Source organism: Macrobrachium nipponense, chromosome 25 (assembly GCF_015104395.2).
Source record: "Macrobrachium nipponense isolate FS-2020 chromosome 25, ASM1510439v2, whole genome shotgun sequence".
NCBI lineage: Eukaryota > Metazoa > Arthropoda > Malacostraca > Decapoda > Palaemonidae > Macrobrachium > Macrobrachium nipponense.
Window position 1 is genome coordinate 38,605,813 of NC_087214.1, and position 22,998 is coordinate 38,628,810.

The 22,998-nt window shown below is 42.4% G+C and overlaps 2 protein-coding genes across 2 annotated transcripts in view; both read right to left on the reverse strand.

Annotated features, from left to right (window-relative positions):
* The window catches only part of LOC135199381 (zinc finger protein OZF-like), a 497,889-nt gene that overhangs the window by 150,754 nt on the left and 324,137 nt on the right, over positions 1-22,998 (reverse strand). The gene's annotated exons all lie outside the window — the stretch shown is intronic.
* Positions 6,348-8,459, reverse strand: LOC135199051 (gastrula zinc finger protein XlCGF7.1-like). The gene has a single exon (XM_064226966.1). It carries the CDS (start codon positions 7,083-7,085, stop codon positions 6,348-6,350), a length of 738 nt encoding a protein of 245 aa, XP_064083036.1. The 5' UTR covers positions 7,086-8,459.

Below are 22,998 nucleotides of genomic sequence, written 5' to 3' on the forward strand. Positions count from 1 at the left end.
CTCCTTCAGCATCAGCATTTGCTACTTCACCACTAATTTTCACACCATTAAAACTATAGCAGGTTTTGAAACACTAAAACCAGCTATGACTTGCTACAAAATCCTTAGTGTGGGTATCATCGTAGTTTTTCTTTAGTTAATAAAAAAACAAGCAAGTCTCTCTTTGAATGGTCAAGATGCTGAGCGGCATCATATACTTTTGTATCTGGTTCTCCATCCATGTGACCAACAACTGCTTCATTTCTTCCAAAGGCCTTGATTTGTTCTTTTTTACTATTATGGAATGAATTGAAGCAGATCACTTTAGGGCATCCATTGTCCATTTCTTTTTAATGATGGTGGATACTGCAGACTGCGATAGATCCTTGGCAAGTGCTATGGGGGTGACTGCCTTTCCCGTGCCAAGCTGATTGATAATTTTTATTTTCTGCTCTGAAGTGATGGAATGCCTCTCCTTCGTCACACCACCAGCAGAAGATTCCCAATCACTGCATTTGAAAGGCTTCTCTCCATTGTGAACCTTCATATTACTTTCAAGACAGGTTTTCCCAGAAAATGCTTTACTACAGTCATTATATATAAATGGCTTCTCTTCAGACTGAATAGTCATATGGTATTCAAGATTACTTTTCCTAAAAAATGCTTTCCCACAGTCATTACATTCAAATGGTTTCTCTCAATTTACATCAGGGGTGAAATGGGCTCCAGTCTGGGTTCTATGGCTGTACCTCTATATTCCTCTAGCCTTATATCCGAGGGCTCTTTTCAAGGCGTTTGCTGTTCCTTTGAGGGCAGTAATCTGCACCTCATTTATACTTGGGCAACTTGGTATTTCTTTTAGATATTTTCTTAGATTTTTCTTTACAAGTCCTGTTGGCCCTACCACCACAGGTATTATTTCTACTTCTTTCAGTTCCCATGTGCTTTTCAGGTCGTTCTTTAGGTCTTGGTATTTTGTGACCTTTCAGCTATAATGAGGCCAAAGTCACTGGGTACTGTCACATCTATACTCTTAGCTGTTTTTGCTTCCTTGTTGCAGATCAAAATCAGGCTTTATAACACCTCCTACAATATATCTTTCTGTTGGAATTTCCTTGTCATAAAAGATGGTAACAGTCCTCTTGGAGGTGACTGGATCTGGTTCGTACTTCCACACTTTTTTTTACTTCAATTCTGTATTCTTTACATATTTTCCAATAAACATGCGTATTTACAGATCTTGCTGTGGCAGGCTGTGTAATGAACATCTGCAAGCAGGATCTGGAGGGCTATCAGATGACCAAAACTCTCTCCAGTGTGAACTGTCATATGAATGTTAAGATTATCTCTCAGAGAAAATGCTTTCCCACAGCCATTACATTTAAATGGCTGCTCTCCAATGTGAACCTCATATGATACTGAAATCAGTTTCCTTGAAAACTCCTTTCTCACAATCATCACATTTACATGGCTTCTCTTCAGTGGGACTGATAAAATCTGGCAGTAATTGAGGCAAACAAAGGATGAAGGAGCCAAACAAAACTAAATGGTCACCTTCAAACTAGTTTATTATCAAGAAAATTTACAGAAGAGTCACTCACATTTATACAAATGAGTCCGGTTCATAAGTAGATGGGCATGAAAAAGTTATAAAATAACGTCATAAAGTCAGTACATAAATGGTCATGAAACAATGATCAAAATCAAAACAAAATGAGTCAGTAAAATAAATGACCAAAAGTTAACTAAAGATAGTTACACTAAACATTATAGTTATTTTAACAGTCAGTAAATTCATAAAAATTGAGTCTGTAATATAAATACACCAGAAACATAACAATCAAAGCCAAAAATAGTCAATATGTAAATGAGAGAAATCATTAAATAAACATCAGTAATGACCATTAACAGAACAAGTACTACATTTAACCTAGTCAGTAAAAATATGTGAATCAAATTATTTCAATTACTACATTAAACAGTCAGTAAATTACATTAAACAAATGATATGACTTCAAAAATTAAATCTGAAATTACGGATAAAGCAAAAGTAAAAACAACCATATATCCAAAATAGTTACTATTTTAGCAACAGCATTAATGAGGGAAGCTTAAACACATTACTCCTGCAAAATATTATCAAAACAAAAGGTATACATTGCACAATTATACGTACTACATAAGCGGCAATAAGACACTTTCCAATATTGTGACATCTTTGTCACAATACATCCCTTAGCCCAAAACAATAAACGTGAGTGTTAAACAACTGCAAACACAACAGGGCTAACAAAGATGAGGTGATCATCTAAAACATGCTAGACTGAAACACTCGAATGAGGTCACACACACTGATGAGAAATAACAAAACACACGAAGTTGCAATACTCAGACGATATCCCACACATAGACGAGGTTAACCAAGAGGGTGAGGTTGTACCTAAGGAGAAAATGTTTTCCCACAGTTATTACATTTATATGGCTCCTCTGTCTAATGTTATTTTTAATTTTCAATTTATATCAGGGGTGCAATGGGCCCTCGACTGGGGTCTATGGTTGCACCTCCATATTCCACTAGCCTTATATCTGAGGGCTCTTTTCAAGATGTTTACCGTTCCTTGGAGGGCAGCAATCTACACCTCATTTATACTTGGGCAACTTGGCATTGCCTGAAGATATTTTCTCAGGTTTTTTTACATGTCCTGTTGCCCCTACCACCACAGGTACTATTTCTATTTCCTTCAGTTCCCATGTGCTTTTCAGGTCATTCTTTAGGTCTTGGTATTTTGTTATTTTGTTCCTTTCAGCTATTATGAGGACAAAGTCACCAGGTACTGTATTTGTTCCAGATCAAAATACAGTAGTGCCTAAGGATACGAAATTAATCCGTTCTGAAGCGACCTGGGTAACCTGATTTTTTCGTATCTTGAACCACATTTTACATGTAAATTGCCTAATTCTTTCCAAGCCCTACAAAAACACCCCAGTAAATTTTATAATAAAGCAAAATTGACCAATAAACAATGAAATACAACAATTTGGATCATTCAATACCTAACTTAAACTACATATACTACTAATACGTACTACATACTTGTAAATAAAATGTATTAGTGTACATGGTACAAGAAATACTGTACGTACATACGTATGTAGTAAAATGTGGAACCTTACCTTTCAAGAGAGGCGATCTCCGAAAGTGGCGACAGAGGAGGACAAATGGCAGAAAACATGAACATGAACATCAAAAAATGGCAGAAAACATAAACACTAAACTTTACGAAACATTAAAAAATAGCAAAAAACATTAACACTTAACTACAAAAAACTTAAAATTAAATTTCTTCTTTTTTTCTTTTTTTGATTTTTACATTTTTTTTTTACTTTTTTATACTTTACGTTTTTACAAAATTTCAATTTCTTCACCACCGAATGGATGACAGTCGGTTTACGGAATTGATCAAACCACTCCCGAGAAGCCTTGAAGTCTGGGGTTGCCGTCAATGTCCCTTCTCCTCCGTCGTCTTCGGCCTGGGCCATCATATCACCGAAAATAGCGCTGGCCTTGTGGCAGATTGCCGTCTCGGTTATCGTATCGCCAGCGATTTCTTTGTCCTCAATCCATACAAGAAGCAGCCTCTCCATCTCATCATGCATGTAGCTCCTCTTGTTGGACAAAATAGTCAAGCCCTTAGAAGGTGTAGCTGCTTTGATGGCTTCCTTCTGCTTAAGGATGGTGCCTATCATTGACGGATTTTGGCCGTATTCCTTAGCGATCACACTCAACCGCATGCCACCCTCATACTTCTTGATTATCTCCATCTTTGTCTCCATAGAAAGCATCCTCTTCTTTCCGTGAACTTCAGCAACTTTCTTGGGACCCATGACTATACGTACGTAATTAAGTTACTAATTAAGTTCTCACACAACACGATAAAGTACAAAGAGAAATCACTAACACGAATTTACGTTAATAAACAAAATCGTATATGTGAATGAACGAATTCCACGTGCGTACGATAACGCTGGTGCGACAGAGTGGCCGAACAACGCCTTTACGTAGAGCATGATGGGGTAGATGCTGACCAATAGGAGAGCAGGATTACGGCGGTGACTAGCATCAGGAACCAATGGGAGAGTGGGAGGATGGTAATGAGTCTACAGAGTGAGAGGCGCGCGAGTTTTAAAATTGTTCTCGGTGGTCCGGGCAAATCTCGGGACTTTACAGTAACACCCTTTTGTAACCTGAATTGTTTTCGTATGCAGAGGCAAAAAAATCTTCGTCTTTGCTTTCGTAACTTGAATTTTTCTTAAGTTGGGACTTTAGTATGTCGAGGTTCCACTGTATCCTTTATAGCACCTCTTACAATATGTCTTCCTGTTGGAGGTGACTGGATCTAGTTTATACTTCCACACTTTTTCTTTTACTTCAATTCTGTATTCTTTACATATTTTCCAATGACTATATTTCCAGATCTTGCTGTGGCAGGCTGTGTAGTGACCATCTGCAAGCAGGGTCTGGCAGGCTGATATCAGATGACCACCACTCCAACTGTTGCATGACAAAACCTACACTGGAAACTTCCTGATATGCCTGCCATTTTCCATCTAAGTGATTCTTCTTTGTCTATGCGACCTTTTTCCTGTTCTTGAAATCCTCCTGCCCTTCTATGGTCATTCCCCTTTCCAATTCCAAGTTTCTCCTCTCTCTGACTGTATCTGTCTGGCTTATGTTTTTCTTAATTTTCAATTTATATCAGGGGTGCAATAGGACCCCATCTGGGGTCTATGGTTATCTCTTAAGAGAAAAAGCTTTCCAACAATCATTACATTTAAATAGCCTCTCACTGGCTTATGTTTTTCTTACCTCCAGCGTGAACCTTCATATGAATGTTAAGATCACCTTTCCGAGAAAAATGCTTTTCCCACCAGGTCCATTATTAGCAAATGGCGTTCCCGTCGTCCAGTGTGAAACCCTCATAATGAATGTTTAAGATTTAACCTTTTCCGAGAAAATGGCTTTTTTCCCACAGTCCATTAACATATTTTAAATGGCTTTTCCCTCTCCAGTGTGAACCCTCATAATAGAGTTTTTAGATTACCCGTTTTTTCCGAGAAAATGAATTTCCCACCCCAAAGTCCATTAACATTTTTAAAGTGGCTTCTCTCGGCTTCTTCTCTCTTCTCTCCAGTGTGAAACCCCTCAGTATGAAAATGTTAAGAAATTAGACCTTTCCGAAGAAAATGGATTTCCCACAGTTTATTACCATTTAAAATGGCTTTCTCTCCAGTGTGAACCCTTTATAGGGAATTGTTAAGATCATCCCTTTCCGAGAACAAATTGCTTTTTCCCCACAGTCATTACATTTTAAATGGTCCTTCTCTCCAGTGGGTTGAACCCCTCATATTAGAATGTCAAGATCAACCTTTCTGAAGAAAATGCTTTCCCACCAGTCATTACATTTAAATGGCCTTCTCGTTCAGTGTGAACCCTCCATATGATATTTTAAGATTGACTTTTTCTGAGAAAATTGCTTTCCCTACAGTTATTTTAACGATTTTTAAATGGCTTCCTCTCCAGTGTGAACCCTTATATGGAAATGTTAAGATCAAACCTTTACCTTTCCGAAAAGAAAATGCTTTCCCAACCGTTCATTACATTTTAAATGGCCTTCTCTCCAGTGTTGAACTCCCTCATAATGAATTGTCAAGTATCACCTTTTTCTGAGAAAAAATTGCTTTTCGCCCACAGTACCAATTACCATTTAAATGGCTTCTCTTCCAGTGTGAACCCTCCATATGAATGTTAAGATTTCTTTCCGACAAAATGCTTTTCTCTTCCGGCTTTCCTCCCCTTTTCCCCGCTCACTCCTTCAAAACTCCCCCCCCCCCCCCTTCTTCCTCCCCCTCCTTTTCCCCTCGCTTTTCCCAACCCTCCTTCCAGCTGTTTCCTTCCCTCCTCCTCCTTCTTCTCACCTCTCTCTTCCTTCTTCCCTTTGCTCCTCCCCTCTTCCACACACACATCTCTTACATTTAAATGTGGACTTTCCTCTCCAGTGTGAACGCCCTCATATGAAGGTGTTAAGAATCACATCTTCCTTTCCTACCAAAATGCCTTTTCTCACAGGGTCATTGACACTTAAAATGGGCCTTTCTCTTCAGTTGTTGAACCCTCATATGAATATGTTTAAGATCACCTTTCCGAGAAAATGCTTTCCCACAGTCATTACATTTAAATGGCTTCTCTTCAGTGTGAACCCTCATATGAATGTTTTAAGATTTTCCCTTTCTGGATCAAAAGAAAAACTTTCCCACATTTCATTACAATTTAAATGGCTTCTTCCGTTTCAGTTGGTGAACCCTCCATATTAATGAATGTTAAGATGTCCTTTCTGAGAAAATACTTTCCAACAATCATTACATTTAAATGGCTTCTCTCCAGTGTGAACCCTCACATGAATGTTAAGACTGCCTTTCTGAGAAAATGATTTCTCACAGTCATTACATTTAAATGGCTTCTCTTCAGTGTGAACCCTCATATGATATTTAAGATGACTTTTCTGAGAAAATGCTTTCCCACAGACATTACATTTCAATGGCTTCTCTTCAGTGTGAATCCTCATATGAATGTTAAGATGATCTTTCCTACAAAATGCTTTCCCACAATCATTACATTTAAATGGCTTCTCTTCAGTGTGAACCCTCATATGAATGTTAAGACTGCCTTTCCGAGAAAATGCTTTCCCACAGTCATTACATTTAAATGGCTTCTCTCCAGTGTGACTCATCATATGATACTTAAGATGAACTTTCTGAAAAAATGCTTTCCCACAGTCTTTACAGTCAAATAGCTTCTCGCCAGTGTGAATCCTCATATGAATGTTAAGATTACCTTTATGAGAAAATGCTTTCCAACAGTCATTACATTTAAATGGTTTCTTTTTATTAATGTGATCCTTCATATGACTTTCAAGATGAGTGTTCTGAACAAATTCTTTCCCACAGTATTTACACTTGAATGGATTCCCCACAATGTGAGCCCTCGTATGACTGTTCGGATGAGTTTTTTGAGAAAAAGTTTTCCCACTTCTAGTACTTCTTTTCATGATGAGTTTCAATATACTTCAAGAGAATTTGTTTCTGGGAAAACGCTTTACCAAATTCACGGAATCTGAACTGCCTCCCTCCAGCGCGAACTGACATTCAAGTTCTGAGGTGGTGTTGCCAACAAAACTGGTTTCCAATATTTTACACACAAATGGCTCCTTTTTCATGTGAGCAGTAGTATCTTTTTCAAATTCACTTCAGTTTTTCTAATCATGGAAAGTGTAGTTACCATAGGTGTCAATGTGCTACATAAAAGCAGACTTCACACTTCATATACCAGGACAATAAACTTTACCTAAATATTACTCTTGACAAGAATATCTGGTAACATCAACCAATGTATGTCACCTTTATCCCTCAGTCCTAAATTTCTTGCAAAAATCTCCAGAAATGCTCATAATCTTGACGAAAGTGTCTGAAATGAGAAAATACAGCACAATTAAAGAAAACAATGAGAGAAGAATGTCTATGAAAATGAAAAAGCAATTTTCAAAGCATCTTGGACTTTTTCCAGATAAACAAATCAGAAACCTAATAATGAGTATTCTTTCGCACAAAACTGCCATGAGCACTGAAACCTGTTAGCATGGTGCAGTCCAAACTCTTAAATAGGGGAACCTTGGGACCAGGCAGCCACTGCCGGAAAAAAAAATCACGGCATATAGAATACAACCCCTCAAAAATTAAGCACTATGTAAATATAGTCTTGCAAGCTAATTCCAAATACATGCAGCCCAGTTGCCAACTTAGCCTACTATTTTGCAAAGTTCAGACACCACTTTTTATTATTTCATTACTCATATTTTTTCATTAATTTATCATTTCATAACTCATATATTTTATTTCTTTGAACTCTTTCTTCATGCCATACAATTTTCTTTAAAAAAGTATAGTTTATATAATGCAATTAGCCCACTACTTACTATATTATTCTCAGAATCTGCAGAATATTATCGAAGACTTTCCTCTCCTATATTTACTATCTTAATGTGCTACAGTTTTACTTTCTACCCTTTCTGTTTCATACTATTTATTAAATCGTTTAACTGAATTCCTTTGTTTTTTTTTACAATTTCAATCGTTGGCCATTCCCCTTTCCTACGACAAGAAACCCCCAAAAAGTTGTAAGCGATATGTGGCGCCACCCTGGTGGCTGTTCAACGAACTAATAACTGCTGATTCAAAATCAAGCCGAATCACAGGAGTTCCCAGACCACATCTGAAATAACCTACAACATAGTCTTTGGAGCATAGTCAAATGAACAGATCACCAACAACCACATTCTAAGGATCCTTCACACTTTCATGACAATGACTGCGACAGAACATTAAGCTGAATGCTATGTAATGTGCTAAGCAACCATAACTAGTCTGAAGGTGATGAAATGTCACGATTTTTGAAAGTAAATTAAATTTTTCCAAACTATACAAACCTGAGGTCCTTTACGATAGGAATACTTGCGGCATAGCTGGAATACGACCGTTAAATTCTTGAACAAGGTGGTTGGGCAGATACTACCTTCCTGTAAGCAGGAAGACTCGCCTGCCTGGACTTAAATACTCCAATTTACTTGCAGCTCATGCTTCAGATTGAAGGGTGGCATGAGGTGGGCAATTAGTGTAAAGGACATCAGGTTTGTATGGTTAGGAAAAATACAATTTACTTTCAAAAATTGGGATTTGTTCCCACGCGATATACAAACCCTCAGTCCTTTACAATAATAAGACTCATTGGTTGGAGGGAGGAATCTGAGTGTCTCTAGAACTGACTGAAGTTCAGTACACCTAGGCAATTCCTCCTAGTCGAAAGAGTGAGGAGGAATGCCCTGCCTCTGAACACATTGATTGGAGTCTAAAACTGCAAAATCAAGTCACACCTCTGGGCCTTTTTGAAATGAGTGAGGAATCATAACTCATATGAAAGAGGCAGTGAAGAATATAATGAGTCGGAGGCATTACGACAAAGAAACCCTAGAGAAAGGTGCAGGACTGCTTCTATGATTCTGATAAGAAAATAGAACATAAATTTTCATGATAAAATGTATTATTTGGATACATACCTACTGTCAAAATTAGCTATATCTCTGCCCCGATTAGGGGAGTTGGCATTAAAAAAAATAATAAATAAAATTTAAAAAAAAAATGATCAAATTGCTACTTGGATGACTGTCTAGTTCACCTGTTCTCCACCAGGTGTGTTTCGAATGTTTTAGATCATGTCAGAATTCTCCTAGACAGCCCGCTAAGTTGTGGGGAGGCTGGGTCGGGTATACTTTAACAGTAGGTAAGTATCCAAATATTAAATTTTATCATGAAAATTAATATTACTTGAGATGAACCTTACCTACTCTTAAAGTAAGTTGATTCGCACATTAAGAAGTTGGTGGGTAGTGCAGCTAGACAAAAATCTGCTCAGCCATCGAGCTAAAGGTTTCTTGCATGAAACCCAAAACATTCTTACCTGATCCGGAATCCTTTCTGGATTTTACTACCACCAAAGTTGAATTCCATTCAGAGAGCAAGGCTTTCATACATGTGCAGCAAAGAGCAGCCTTGTGAAGAAAACAACTTCAATTCAGTCAGAATGAAACAGAAGCGGTGCGAAGGGACCCCTGTGCCTGGGTCCTAAAGCCCTATAAAAAGAGTCACTCACAATAAATACCTTTATGATATAAAGATACGCTCCTAAACAAAATTTGTACCATCATGTTCCCCAAAATATTAAAACTGGGATTTAAAACAAAAGAGCCTAAAGGATTGCTCTTTCTTTGGTTCAGGAAAAGACTACCCACTACTAGTAGCAGATTTAGGCCTTTACTGTTTTCAATCCCAATTCTGCATACTTAAGGTACTGAGCAGGTAAAAACCAAATTGCACTTCTGCTGCACCACATCAATCCTATCCTGAAGCGACAAATTGACATAACACTAAATGAAGTTACAAGTGCTGCTCACATTATGAATGTTTACCTTCAACAAAGGTATATATGGAGCTAGTTCTCATGTACTAGCCTAATCAAATACGTCACAGAGGACCTTGTGTTCTTTGACAAAGACGTTCTAGGTTTCTAAAAACACAGAAGAAAAGGTTAACTTTACTTCTTCCAGGTTTAACCTTAGACAAATACATTCTAGGTTTTCCAAACCCCCAAGACTAAAAGTTAACTTTGCCTCCTTCAGGCTTAATCATGGGTAAATACAGCTAGGTTTTCTAAAACCACAAAAAAGAATTTTGTCTCTTCCAGGCTTACCTTTGACAACATATAGGTTCCCTAAAACCACAAAACAAAAGGTTAACTTGGCCTCTTCCAGCGTTAACCTTTAACAAAGATGTTCCAGGTTTCTAAAAGGATAACTACCTATTCCAGGTTTAACCTATATGATTAACTTTCATTGCCTCAGGAGGACACAGAAGCATTTCCTTTTCTTCTCCACTAAGGAGGATATATTGGAATTCTTACAGTTCTTTGTTAAACATAGTCTTAACATCACCCTCAGCTCTAAGGCAGAAAGATAAAATAGCATTCCCTTTACCAGAGCTTAAAAAAAGAGTGTCTGCAATAATTTTACTCATTAACTCCCAATAGTGCTAAATAAAAGGTTTCATAGTAAATAATTCAGATAAAGTTTAGACTGTATCTAAACCCCAGAGAGAGACTGATATAGAGGTGAAGGGGCTTCAATCTCAACACCTTACGGTGCTGATCCTCAGCAAGATCTAAAAGCTCATGAAAGCATACAGCGAGAAAGCCTTACTATTTCTACGTAAGCAGAAAAACATTGATGTCTGCAAGGTTCCAGGTGCTGAAAATTCCTCTAGAATGCCACCCTCAGCAACACACAGACTGCTGCTTCTGATACAAGGCCACGGTTGTTTTCCACTTGATTAAGGAGAGCTCCTATAATAACTTGAAAATCCCCTTATTGGGTGGGGACATTGTAGCATCTCTATGCTGTTAAAGAGATGCATAAGTTAGTGGAAGTGCATGGAATTGTACAGTCAAATTTAGTTCCTCTTAACAGCAGAATAAGAGAGGCGTCTACCGAGAGCGCTAGAAATTCTGAAAATCATTTGCTCTGAGGCTACAAGGGTTCTACAGGAGACTAAGCAATTCTTGAACTTGAAATCGCTCAATATTACTTACAGATACAAGGGGCAGGCATACGAGTCTGAATCAGGCCACATTAAGGAAACACATCCACTGCTCAAGTCTGAGGGCCATCAAAGGAGAGCAAATGTCTGGGTGTTCCTGTTCATCTACATGGTAGTTAGTCTACATGAGATGTTCCCACAGTAACTGATGAACTTACGGATGTTAAGACCATCTGTAGGTAGTTTGTTCTTTCTGACTCCTCCAATCACCATAACACTGTCCTTCCATACATTGAATGATCAAATCAATATGTTTTGTTCATTTCACTCAAATCAACAAACTTCCCACAAAGACTGTTTCTGACTAGGGATAGAAGTGCTAAGTATCTTTGATGGTCTTTCCACTGCTCTGACATTTAGAAAGTTTTACCTAATGCATTGCTGACCATTCTATGTTGTATGAAAGTGTAATGACTGAGGTAAAACTCTGTTTTGTGTTGGACGACAAAGGGAAAAACCAAAACCTGGACGTAGGTTTTTTTGGACGACAAAGGGAAAACCAAAACCTGGACGTAGGTTTAAGAACAAAACGGCCAACTTTTGGTTACAGAGTCAATTCTACAAAACCTGGTGACAAAGAAGGTTCTGGATTCCTTGCAAATTACGCTAAGACTGTATATTAATTGAGCTTGATTATCTTATAAAGTCACTAGTGAGCTCATGTTCCTAATTAGCCCTTACATTATAGGAAGCTTCCTTCAGGCATTAAATTCTTTGAGAAGCAAGTGCCTTGTCATCTTTGACAGACAAGCCTGCACAATTAAGTATCATTCCCATATCACTAGATAAGAATGAGGATTTAGAGAATCAAAAATTGTAAAGCTTAAAAACTGGGTCAGGTGTAGCTACAGGTCCTTGGCCATTAGAATGCTGTTGACAGAGTTGGCAAACTTGAACCAGTGATTCAGCAAAACAGATTCTTGCTCCTAAAAATCGATACCATCCACCTATGTGCAACAAACTCCCTGACAATACTTATAGAGGCACTGTACACTGATCTAAAGAAAGTGCACATAACAGCAATACCTTCTTGTAAAAACATCTTGAAGGAACTTGCATGACTGAGGATGTACTGGTAAGGGGAATACGTTTCTGCATGTCTACCACAAGTCTGACCGTTCTTAGAAAAGCACTAAAACCATGCCAGAAAACGAAAAGTATAGGGACAGACACACCTTGTTATTCAGTCTCAAAATGTCCAAGAATGACCGCCTACTTCCAATTGCTTATGGAGCTAGGAAAGATGGGTAAAACCCCAGTGAATTACCAACTGGCCCATTCATTCTTTCTAATACAACCTCCTACTAAGGAGAGAGAGACTTCTCTTTAGTAGGAAGATGACAAACGAACAGCTATAAGCAGGAGATTAAACCAGTGCAGGACAACCAAAACAGAATCATGACTCCCCTTCATCTCCACCATGTAAGGTACTGTTCCTAAGTCTCTCTAAGCATGCCAGAAGGTTGCATCTGTCCATCTACCAGAACTTGAGGTCTGCACTTTTTCCTGAAAGGTATAAAACAAGACTGTACCAATATACTCACTTATTGCCTTAAGGACATTAGCTTGCAGCTTCAGAAATGAGTTAACTCTCTTCATCGCTAAACTCCCACTGGTGGCCAAACCTTAAAGCTGGCTTCACAAACTCACTATGTTGGTGCCTCCAATTCTCCAAGCTGATGCAGAGAAGAGACAACTACTGAGTAAAAGGTAACAACTCGACAAAGCTAGACTGTGACTCCATCAGCATGTCCAAAGCACCTCTCAGTCTCGAGTTCGTCTCCCCATAGGAAAGAGAAAGAAAACAAACCTTCTACTGAAGACGGTTTAGGCGACAATAAGTGCTTTTATCGCAAGAGGCGGACCCCAGCTCTCCGCAACTTCATTAGACACAAGAAGACAAGCCACATCAGACCAAAAGGGAGCCTTGTGCGTTCAAGTATAAGAAAAGCTATGAAACACACTCTAATTGAAGGAGAAAGCTTAAGATCTCTTTGGCAAAGACAAGCGAGACACCTCTATGTAGCCTATTTCCTCAACTAGATGTTGATACAGCGAAGCACAACGTTGCAACAAACGTCAACAAGACTGAAGTAGTTTTTCAATGTCATACAAACTCTTCTTCTGCCACAGGGCGACAGGAGGAGACAGCTGCTGACAAGAGGTAAACAAAAGTCTAAAGGATTTCTCTTTCTTTGCAACAACTGGTGACAGGAAGCGACACTTGCTAATAGGAGGCGCCAGCAGCTGATAATTGTATCCCATCCACGACTCGATGAAAGGGAGACAGTCTTAAGCGACTCATGGAGTCAGTCACTCATGTACATCCACATAAATCAGTTGATGGAAAGAAAGAGGCACAAAAGAAAATGGGAAAGATTGGGAAGCAGGGGAGAGGATTTACACTCACTCTCCCACATCGTTCAAAAATCACAATTTTTGAAAGTAAATTGTATTTTTCCTAACTATAGAAACCTAGGTCCTTTACAATAGGAATTATTTAAGGCGAAGCCTAGATGCGGCAGCTGAACTTTCAAATAAGGCAGTGCGGTAGTTATCTACCGTCCAGTTGTTGGTTATGCCAAGACCAGGGTTGAGCGTTCAATTTGCTTTCGGCCCAGGTAACAGATTGAGGGGTGGCATGAGTTGGGCAGTGTGTGTAAAGGACCTAGATTTGCATAATTGGGAAAAATACAATTTACTTTCAAAAATTGTGATTTGTTCCTACATGGTATACAAACTGTCGGTCCTTTACAATAGGAAGACTCACTAATTGGTGGGAGGAATCTGAGTGAGCTTCTGAAGTGACTGGAGTTCAGCCTACCTGGGCTCCTCTCCCGGTCTTTAGAGCAAGGGAGAGGGACGCGCCACTGACCTCAGATCGGAGTTAGGGAACTGCGAGATCAGAGACAGTCTTCTGGGCTTTTCCTTAAGGAGCGAAACGTAATTCGTGCTTACAGGAAAGCAAAGAACCATATGTCGGAGACAATAAGGCAAAAACAATGCAACGGGTATGTCTTATTTCCCCTATTTCCTGCTTTACAAGGGAAACGGGGAGGAATGTGCTTCTATTGCTAATGAAGGAATAGAAAGGGTACTCCAAGGAATGTCTTACCTGCATCCGTGCTCGATCCAGCATGTAACGGTCTGCCAACTCTCTGCCCAAAGGGAGAGAGCAGGATGAAAGGAACGAAGAAGAGCCAGTCACTCTGCAATCGTATCCAATTATACTGTACAACAAGACTAGATGCTAACCTGTCCTGTTAGAGGAGCTAGGTAAGCTACTCAACTTGTTGAGCAGCCACCACTGGTTCCAAGGAGGTGTCCAAGGACTTGAGGACAACATCCCGATGGTAATGAGAGGTGAAGGTAGTCCAGTGTGCCCAGACCCCTGACCTCATGAGCTCTCGGATGAAAGGCACCGGTGTCGTTGCCTGCAGCAGAGTACGCCTTCCTGATTGTCTATCGAAGCCAGAAAGAGATAGTGCTCTTGGGCACCTCCTTCTTGGAACCCCCAGTGCTAACGAAGAGTCGTCGACACTCGGGCTGAAAATGTCGAGTCCTCCTCAGGTAGCGCAGTAATGCTCTAACTGGACAGAATAATATCTCGTCTAGATCATCATCAACAAAGTCACTGAGGGAGGGAATGGAGAAGGGCTCGAATTGGGCTTCAGGGACTGCAGGATTCTGAGTCTTCACTATTAATTCCAAGGACAAATTCTACCGTCACCAATCCCCAACCTCTCGTGTGCTTTACATCGAAGAAAAGTCCGTGGAGTTCACCTACTCTCTTCACCAATGACAGGGCCAGCAAAAAGACAGTCTTGAGGGTCAAATCCCTGTCTGATGACTCTCAGAGTGGCTTGTATGGGGCATGAGTCAGGCTCTGCAGCATGAGTCACATCCCACACAGGAGGCCTCAGGTTCCTGGGTGGGAAAGACATCGCATAGCTCCTCACAAGGAGAGAAATCTCAAAAGAAGAAGAGATATCTTTCCCTTTCAGCTTGAGGACCAAGGCTAAGGCAGCCCTATAGCCTTTTACCGCTGAAATGGAGAGGAGCTTCTCTCGACAAAGGTAGACTGGAGTCCACGACCTGCTGAATAGTAGCTCCGATCGGAGAGATACCCTGTCTACGACACCAACCATAGAAGATGGTCCACTTCCCCTGGTAAACAGCCACAGAGGACTTCCTGAGGTATCCAGCCATCTCTGTCGCTGCTCGTCGCAAAAAGCCTCTCACTCGCAAGAGATGGTGGATAACCTCCAAGTGTGAAGACACAGGGACTCCACTGCTTGATGGTACCATTCTATGTGCGGCTGAGACAGCAGGTTGTGCCACGGGGGGATCTCCATCGGTGCCTTGGCGAGAAGAGCCAGAAGGTCGGGATACCAAACGGCTTTAGGCTATTTGGGTGCCACCAGAATCATTCTCAGATTCTGCGTGATCCGCACCGTTGAGTACGGCGCGGATCAGACAGAACGGGGGAAAGGCGTACGCTTCCTGGTTGTCCCAAGGATGTCGGAATGCGTCTTCTGCTGCTGCCCACGAGTCCGGTACAACCGAACAGAAGATCTCCACCTTCCTGTTGAACCAGGTGACGAACCAGTCTATGACTGGACGCCCCTATAGGCTCAAGAGCCTTTCCACTACATCCTGGTGTAGGGACCACTCAGTTCCTACCGCCTGATTCTGGTAGCTGAGCTTGTCTGCCACTACATTCCTCTTCCCCAGAATGTATCTGGCTGACAGCTCCACTGTGTGAGCCTAGGCCCACTCGTGCACCTGTATTGTCAACCTGTGGAGCTCGAGGGAGGCAAGTCCCCCCTGCTTGTTGATATATGCCACTACCGTGGTGTTGTCGCTCATCAACACCACAGTGTCCCATCACTCGTTACCGAAACTCTTGGAGAGCCAGGAAGGCTGCCTTGAGTTCGAGAACATTGATGTGAAGGTGCTTGTCGTGACCATTACACACACCTGCAGTCAGCAACTCCTCCAGGTGTGTGCCCCACCCTTCGTTTGATGCATCCGAAAATAGGAGCATGTCCGGAGGGGGAGTGGCGAGATCCACTCCTACCGTGAGGTTCCTGTCATCCAATCCAGGTCCTCCTTTACCTTCTGTGAGAGAGGAACAAGGAGAGACTGAGGATCTCATGACTGGGACCAAAAGTCCCCGAGTCTCCGCTGAAGAGACTGCAGGTGCAGCTGTCCGTGAGGGACCAGCTTTTCTAAGGACGATGAGCGACCAATCACGACTTGCCAAAGCCGGGCAGGCTGCTCCTGTCTGAAGTTGCTGATACGAGAGTCCGAGGGGAAGACTCTTGCTGTTACCGTGTCTATCAGCATGCCCAGATACAACGTCCTCTGCGTGGGTTCGAGATCTGACTTCTCCAGATTTATCAGGATCCCAAGATTCCGACAAAACTCGAGGAGTCAATCCTGTCCTGCAGTAACTGCAAGCGAGATGTATCCCGTTCAAATGTGCCCAAGCTGAAACCAAGGTGAACACTCTTGTGAATGCCTGGGGAGTGGTCGACAGTCCGAAGCATAGAGCCTTGAACTGGTAGATTGTCTCCCCCAGGACGAAGCGGAGGTACTTGCGGGAAGACCAGTGTATGGGTATCTGAAAAGCCCGGAGACCCGCCCAACACGACTTCTATAGCACTCTTCTGCAACATTGCTTGCACTTCCTGCAGCAATGCCTGGTTTCTCTCGGATCCCACTACATAGGATCGAAGCCGGACCGGATGGTTGGTGAGGGGTGGCGGAGACTCTAAGGGGAGTAGATAGCCCTCCTGAAGGACATCCACTACCCAGGGCTCCGCTCCGTATCACTGCCAAGTTGCCCAATGGCTCGATAGGCACCCAACCACCAGTGGCAGCAGCTGAAGGAGAATGCTGGCCCTAGTGTTTCCCTTTGGACTTCTTCCCTCTCCTTCCTCGTCCTGACTAGAAATTATTCTGAAAAGGACAGGAAGTCTCGGACTTGGGGGCGGAAGAAGGAGGCTGGGTTGTTCCTCTGGTTCCCTTTGAAGCAGAAGCCTTCCTAGGAACAGAGGAACTGCTAGCCCGACTCACAGCCGGTCCTTATCCTCATCCCGACGCTTGTCCACCGCAGCATCCACCTGCTCTCTATCAGAGAGGCAGAACCCAGCAACGGTCAGTTACGCAAGGCTGAGACCGACTCGGAGACAAGAGACCTGGATACTCGGGAGAGGGTGAGGTCGCACCTCTTGAGCACCAGGTTCGCAGTCTGGTGGGCCAGGTAGGTAATCGCCCTACCCCGCGACTGGCACGTCTCCCAAAAGCCGAGTCTTCCCTGCCCTGAGACAAGATCATTCACTTGACCCAGCAGGAAGTCCTATCGAAGCCTTGGGTTCCTTCTTGGGACCCCAAAAGGATTCGAGGTGAGAGGGACAATCTCCTGAAGAGGATGTCGTGGCTGCTTCCCAATGATCGTTGTGCTGATGGATCAGCACAACGATCTCTGCAAACGTCCTCTACATTTCGGGGGTGTTTGAATCCCTTGGTAAAAGCCCAAGTCCTTCCAGGGATCGGTCTTCCTGATCTGCTCCTCCATCAGGAGGAATCAAGCAGACCCCTTTGAGCCATACTCAACAACTTTGGCGTGATCGCTGGGGTCCTAGGACTCCAGGGATGTAGGCCGCTGCTGCTGAATCCCACGGAGAAGCCTCCACGGGGTTCCTACCATTCACCTCACCCCTCCTGGTGTATCCCGAGGAAGTAGAGGGAATAGGAGCGATGGATCGAATGCCATCACTCCTCCTAGCAACAGTAATGCCAGGTGGGGTGAGCCACTTCCCTGTACCAACCTGTGGTGGTGACAAAGGAGTGTGTCTAGGAGACCGCAACCAACAATGAGGACTCCCGAGGAGACTGACTGTTCTCGTTGCTCTGTAGCAGTGCTGGTAGGACAACTGGCAGCAGCGCTGGTGGGAACCGTGGTCTTCTTGTGAGCAGCAGCGTTGCTTGCAGAGACCCGGTCCCCTACCTGCTGATAACGTGCATCCCCTCACAACATGTCCCAGGGCTCTTTAGGGCCGAAGCCCCTGATGAAGAGGACTGAACAGGGGACCTCTTCTTCGTCTCCTCAGTTGCTCCTTCCGATGGGGGAGATGCAATGGTCTTGGCTCCTGAAGAAGAACCAGCCTTGGTCTTCGCAGGAGGGTTCAAGCCGTGGCTCGATCACTTCTCTCGCTTTGTGCCACTGCCAGTGGATGTGCTGTTCCCTTTGGAAGGCTGCACACTCGGAGGCATTCGTGAACGAGACCCCGACACAACTCCAGTTTCTCCGGCAGGGCCATCAGAACCCGGAGTTGGAGTACGAACTGTAGTCCATTCTCCGGAGGCTGTTGAAACTCTGGCCTCTAAAGGTGGAGACTTGGTTCCCTTTCCCGAAGGAGAGGGAGAGCCAACGAGAGAGCCAACTGCCTCCCTCCCAGAGGAGGAATGCAGACCCTTAGAAGTTTCGAAATGAGACTTCTTTGGGGTGGGAAGGAGAGACTGCCTTCTCCTCCTTAGTTCGAGCAACCCTCGGAGGAGAAGGGGAAGAGGACGAAGATGATGAAGACGAAGAAGAAGACGATGACACCTTCCTAGCTCTCTTCCTCCTCGACTTCTTTGACATCTTCTCCAGAAACGATATGAGGGCATTCCAGGGATCATTGGTGGCAGCATACGCGTACCGGGGCTGTGGCCTCGCTGGGGGGCAGGTCCGGAACCGGGCTCAGGAGCAGGAACAGCAGCCAGTTCTGGAACTAAAGCAGGGCCGGCAGGCACAGAGGGGGCAAGGAAGCGGAACCCAGGTGGCAGCATCGGGAAGGTAAAGGAAGGTAGCTGATGCCCACCGCCCGTGGAAGCAGAGATGTTCGTCTGATGGTAAGAACCAGACCAGGTGCGGAGGAGCCGAGTAGCCGAGTTGGGTCATGGTAGAGGTGGCAGGGGTAGAGACCGAGTGGGTGGCAGTGCTGGTCAGGGTGCGGTTCAGGTGAAAGAGCAGCGCTGGCACCGAAGGGGACCCTGCATGGCCCAGGGAAGCCCAAGCCTGTCTAACCCGGGCACAACACCTGCAGGGGGAACAGTTGGGTTAATTGGAGGGGTCCATCCTTGATCCAAAGGAGGACCTTCGGGGCAAGGAGAGATCCCCGGAAGGGCATTGCTTGGGGCCGCTGCTAAAGCTCCTTCCTCCCGTTCCCCCCCCCTCAACCCCCCCCCCCCCCCGACTTGTCAGAAAGGTAAGAGGAGAAAGAAGCTTGCCCCAGAGGGATAGCTGTGAACGTAGGTCGATTACAGGGGGACAAGAACAAGGCCGAGGGGTCCAGTACAGGAGTTTAAGGGGGCGAAACGCTCCCCGCAATGGCTTTTGGTCTCCTGACGTAATGCCTTCTGCCCGCGAATTTCTCCCACTGAGTGGCAGACCATGAACAACACTCTGTACACGTTATTACATCCTCACAATCAACTCCTCAGCACGAACACAAACCATATGAGGATCTGCTTCAACCAAGGAGCGAATTATGTTACACTTCTTGCTGTCTACCCCCTGGCAATGCCTGAGGGAAGTAGTAGATGACGACAAGGGCTGCAGATCGAGGGATTACTGAGAATCCATTTGAAAACCCAAGCAAACCATCAAAAACGGCAAACAAAAAACAATAAAAAACAGGAAATTTCCCACCGGGAAAAAGCTAAGTCCAGCAGAAAGCTGAGCAGAGAGCGCAGAGGTGCATGCTCACACGACGATAGCCAAAAGGAAATTGAACACTCAACCCTGGTTTTGGCATAACCAACGACTGGACGGTAGATAACGACCGCACAGCCTTGTTTGAAAGTTCAGCAGCCACGTCCAGGCTTCGCCTTAAGTAATTCCTATTGTAAAGGACCGATGGTTTGTATACCATGTAGGAACAATCTAATCAACATACTTGAAAGCATTCCTAAACGGTACTTCATTAGAAAGATCTGAAGCTAGAATAATATCTAGCTTGGAAAGAACCTCAGATACTATAAACATTGTAGATTTGAATGAGAAACATTAATCAAGGCAGCAGTAAGAGATATGCCGACAGCCGAAGAAAAGCATGCAAAGAACGAGCAAGAGAATTTCAACAAAGAAAGAGGAATAGGCTAGCAGACGAGAACTTAGAATAACCAACCAAACCATAAGAGATTGGTTAAAATGTTGACTGAGATGATGTATAATCAGAATATGTAAAACTCACTACAGACATATTATCATCTCAATAAAACTGTCTATACCTATATTGAATGTTATTAATCATATGTATGCTAACACCTCAAACTAGGTGTCGATAACAGCAGAATGCATATACAGAGCAAAGATTTTAACGTTTACTAAAAATGTCCTTAGGCGAAAGCTTTACACAAAATTCAGACCATGAAAAGGAGAGCTAGGAGTCAGAGGGCACAAAACCACATCAACCCGAGAACAAATAAGTTAAGTATATCTTAGTTTTATCAGACCACTGAGCTGATTAACAGCTCTCCTAGGGCTGGCCCAAAGGATTAGATACTTTTACATGACTAGGAACCAATTGGTTACCTAGCAACAGGACCTACAGCTTATTGTGGGATCCGAACCACACTGTACCGAGAAATGAATTTCTATCACCAGAAATAAATTCCTCTGGTTCCGCGTTGGCAGAGCCGAGAAACGAACTTCGGACCACCGGATTGGTAGCCGAGCGTGAAATGCACTCGACCAACGTGGAACTAACCCGAGAACAAACCCGGTTCCCTGGCAGCGGACTTGACCAACTGTTGCAAGGCAGTCCTAGGCTTGGGTTACACACGGGCGAGGGCACAGACAATTTACCTCTACAACGCGAAAATGAACATTCACTATGGGGGAACTCAAACGGTTTCCTATCATGATTTCAGGGACCACTGTTCTAGATATATTAGTATTAGACCTAGCAAGGGAAAAACCATCGGCTAATTAGGGCCAACTACAGACGAAGGAAGCCTCATGCCCTGGCCTAATTATGGTGGGGCATCACTTAGTCACAGATCAGCAGTCATCCGCGGGTTTTTCCTTGGACCGCTTATCAGTCTATATCACTGGTATGAATCGCAGCTTCACGGGTTTGTCCGTGTTGAATGTATGATGTTTATCGGTAGGCTAAGCCTCGGCCGCGGTCCGATAACCACCAACATACATGAAAAGACTCACATTATGATATAAACTGACTATTAATATAGGTAATAAAACCATTCTCATCTTAAATATCATTGGCATACCTTCATAATAAATAGCCTATTCAAGGTGTATGTATGATGTTGATCGGTATGGCTAAGCCTGGTCACAGTGTGATAACCACCAACATACATGAACAGATTGACATTATGATATTAACTGACAATAAAGGTAATAAAACAATTCTTACCTTATATATCATTGGCATATCTTCATAATAAACAGCCTATTCAAGGAATAATTCCATATCACTGAAATCAACTTATACTCAGAGTGGCCAGCCACAAAATTTAAACATACGTGGAGTACGTAATTGTAGTGTATATGGTTGCGTTCACAGTGACCTTTATTGTTTGATATCCTTTTAGAGATTTTAATAGTAGTAGTGTGATTACGGTAGTAATATCATTTAGGTTCAAATTAATTCAAACTTCATTATTATTTTTGGTGGTACGTATATAATTTCTCCGAACAATTCAGTCATACAAACAATAATTGTCATAGATCATCGTATTTTTGTTTGCGATTGGCAACAAAGCGTAAATGAAATATGTAAAACTATTTTTTACATTATATATTATCGTCATATCTTCATAATAGAAAGGCTATTTGAGGAATAATTCCACATCAGTGAAATCAACTTTTATCTGTGCGCTGACAAAATGTATGTACGTAAATGAACATCAAATTATGGTAGTGTTCACAGTAATATTATCTTTTGAAATTTTAATAGTCATGGTAGTAATAATGTTTAGAATAACATTCATTTTCAATACAAAATATCAATATTATTTTGGTAGTAAATAATAGTTTAGAATGATCATATGTACAACTGCATTCCCATTTGGCAACACTGGCCTACCCACGTTTGTCTAAGTTTTGTTTATGTTGTTGTGTTGAAGTGTAGTGCTCGCTGCATTTTTAAAGTTTTTTAAGTTGTACGCATTAAACGAGTTAATTATGTGGCATCCAAAAGTCCTGATTCTTTTATGTCTTATGGGAAAGAAGCCTAAACGTCAGATGAAGGTTATTATGTGTAATATATTAACGTGTTGTGAAGAAGGGGACAGATGTTTCGCTGCATGCTGCTGGTAGCATTATCATGATTATTCATCTCATTGCACTCCAAAATCATCGTCATCTTTATCAACATAGATCATTGGTGAGTACCCATATGATTTACATGATTTTGATAATTCTCGGGACCACGTGAATAATAACACATGCATATGTAGGCTTCTAGCTGTAATCCATAGGCTTAGTAGGCTACATATGTAGTGTACTACATATATTTTTAAGGCTAACATTATGAAATAACTTTGAAACTGTACTGAATTTAGTTTAGGGAGATAGCTTAAAACATATTTAGTGTTTGAACTAAAGTAGGCAGTTATAAGCATTGGTATAGTGGGTCTTGGGTGGTTTAACTATTAATAAATTTGGCAGTTTTAAGTGGTTCTGAGGGGTGGCCAACATATGCTGATCTACCTCAAAATTAGGCATTCTGCTTACACAGTAAT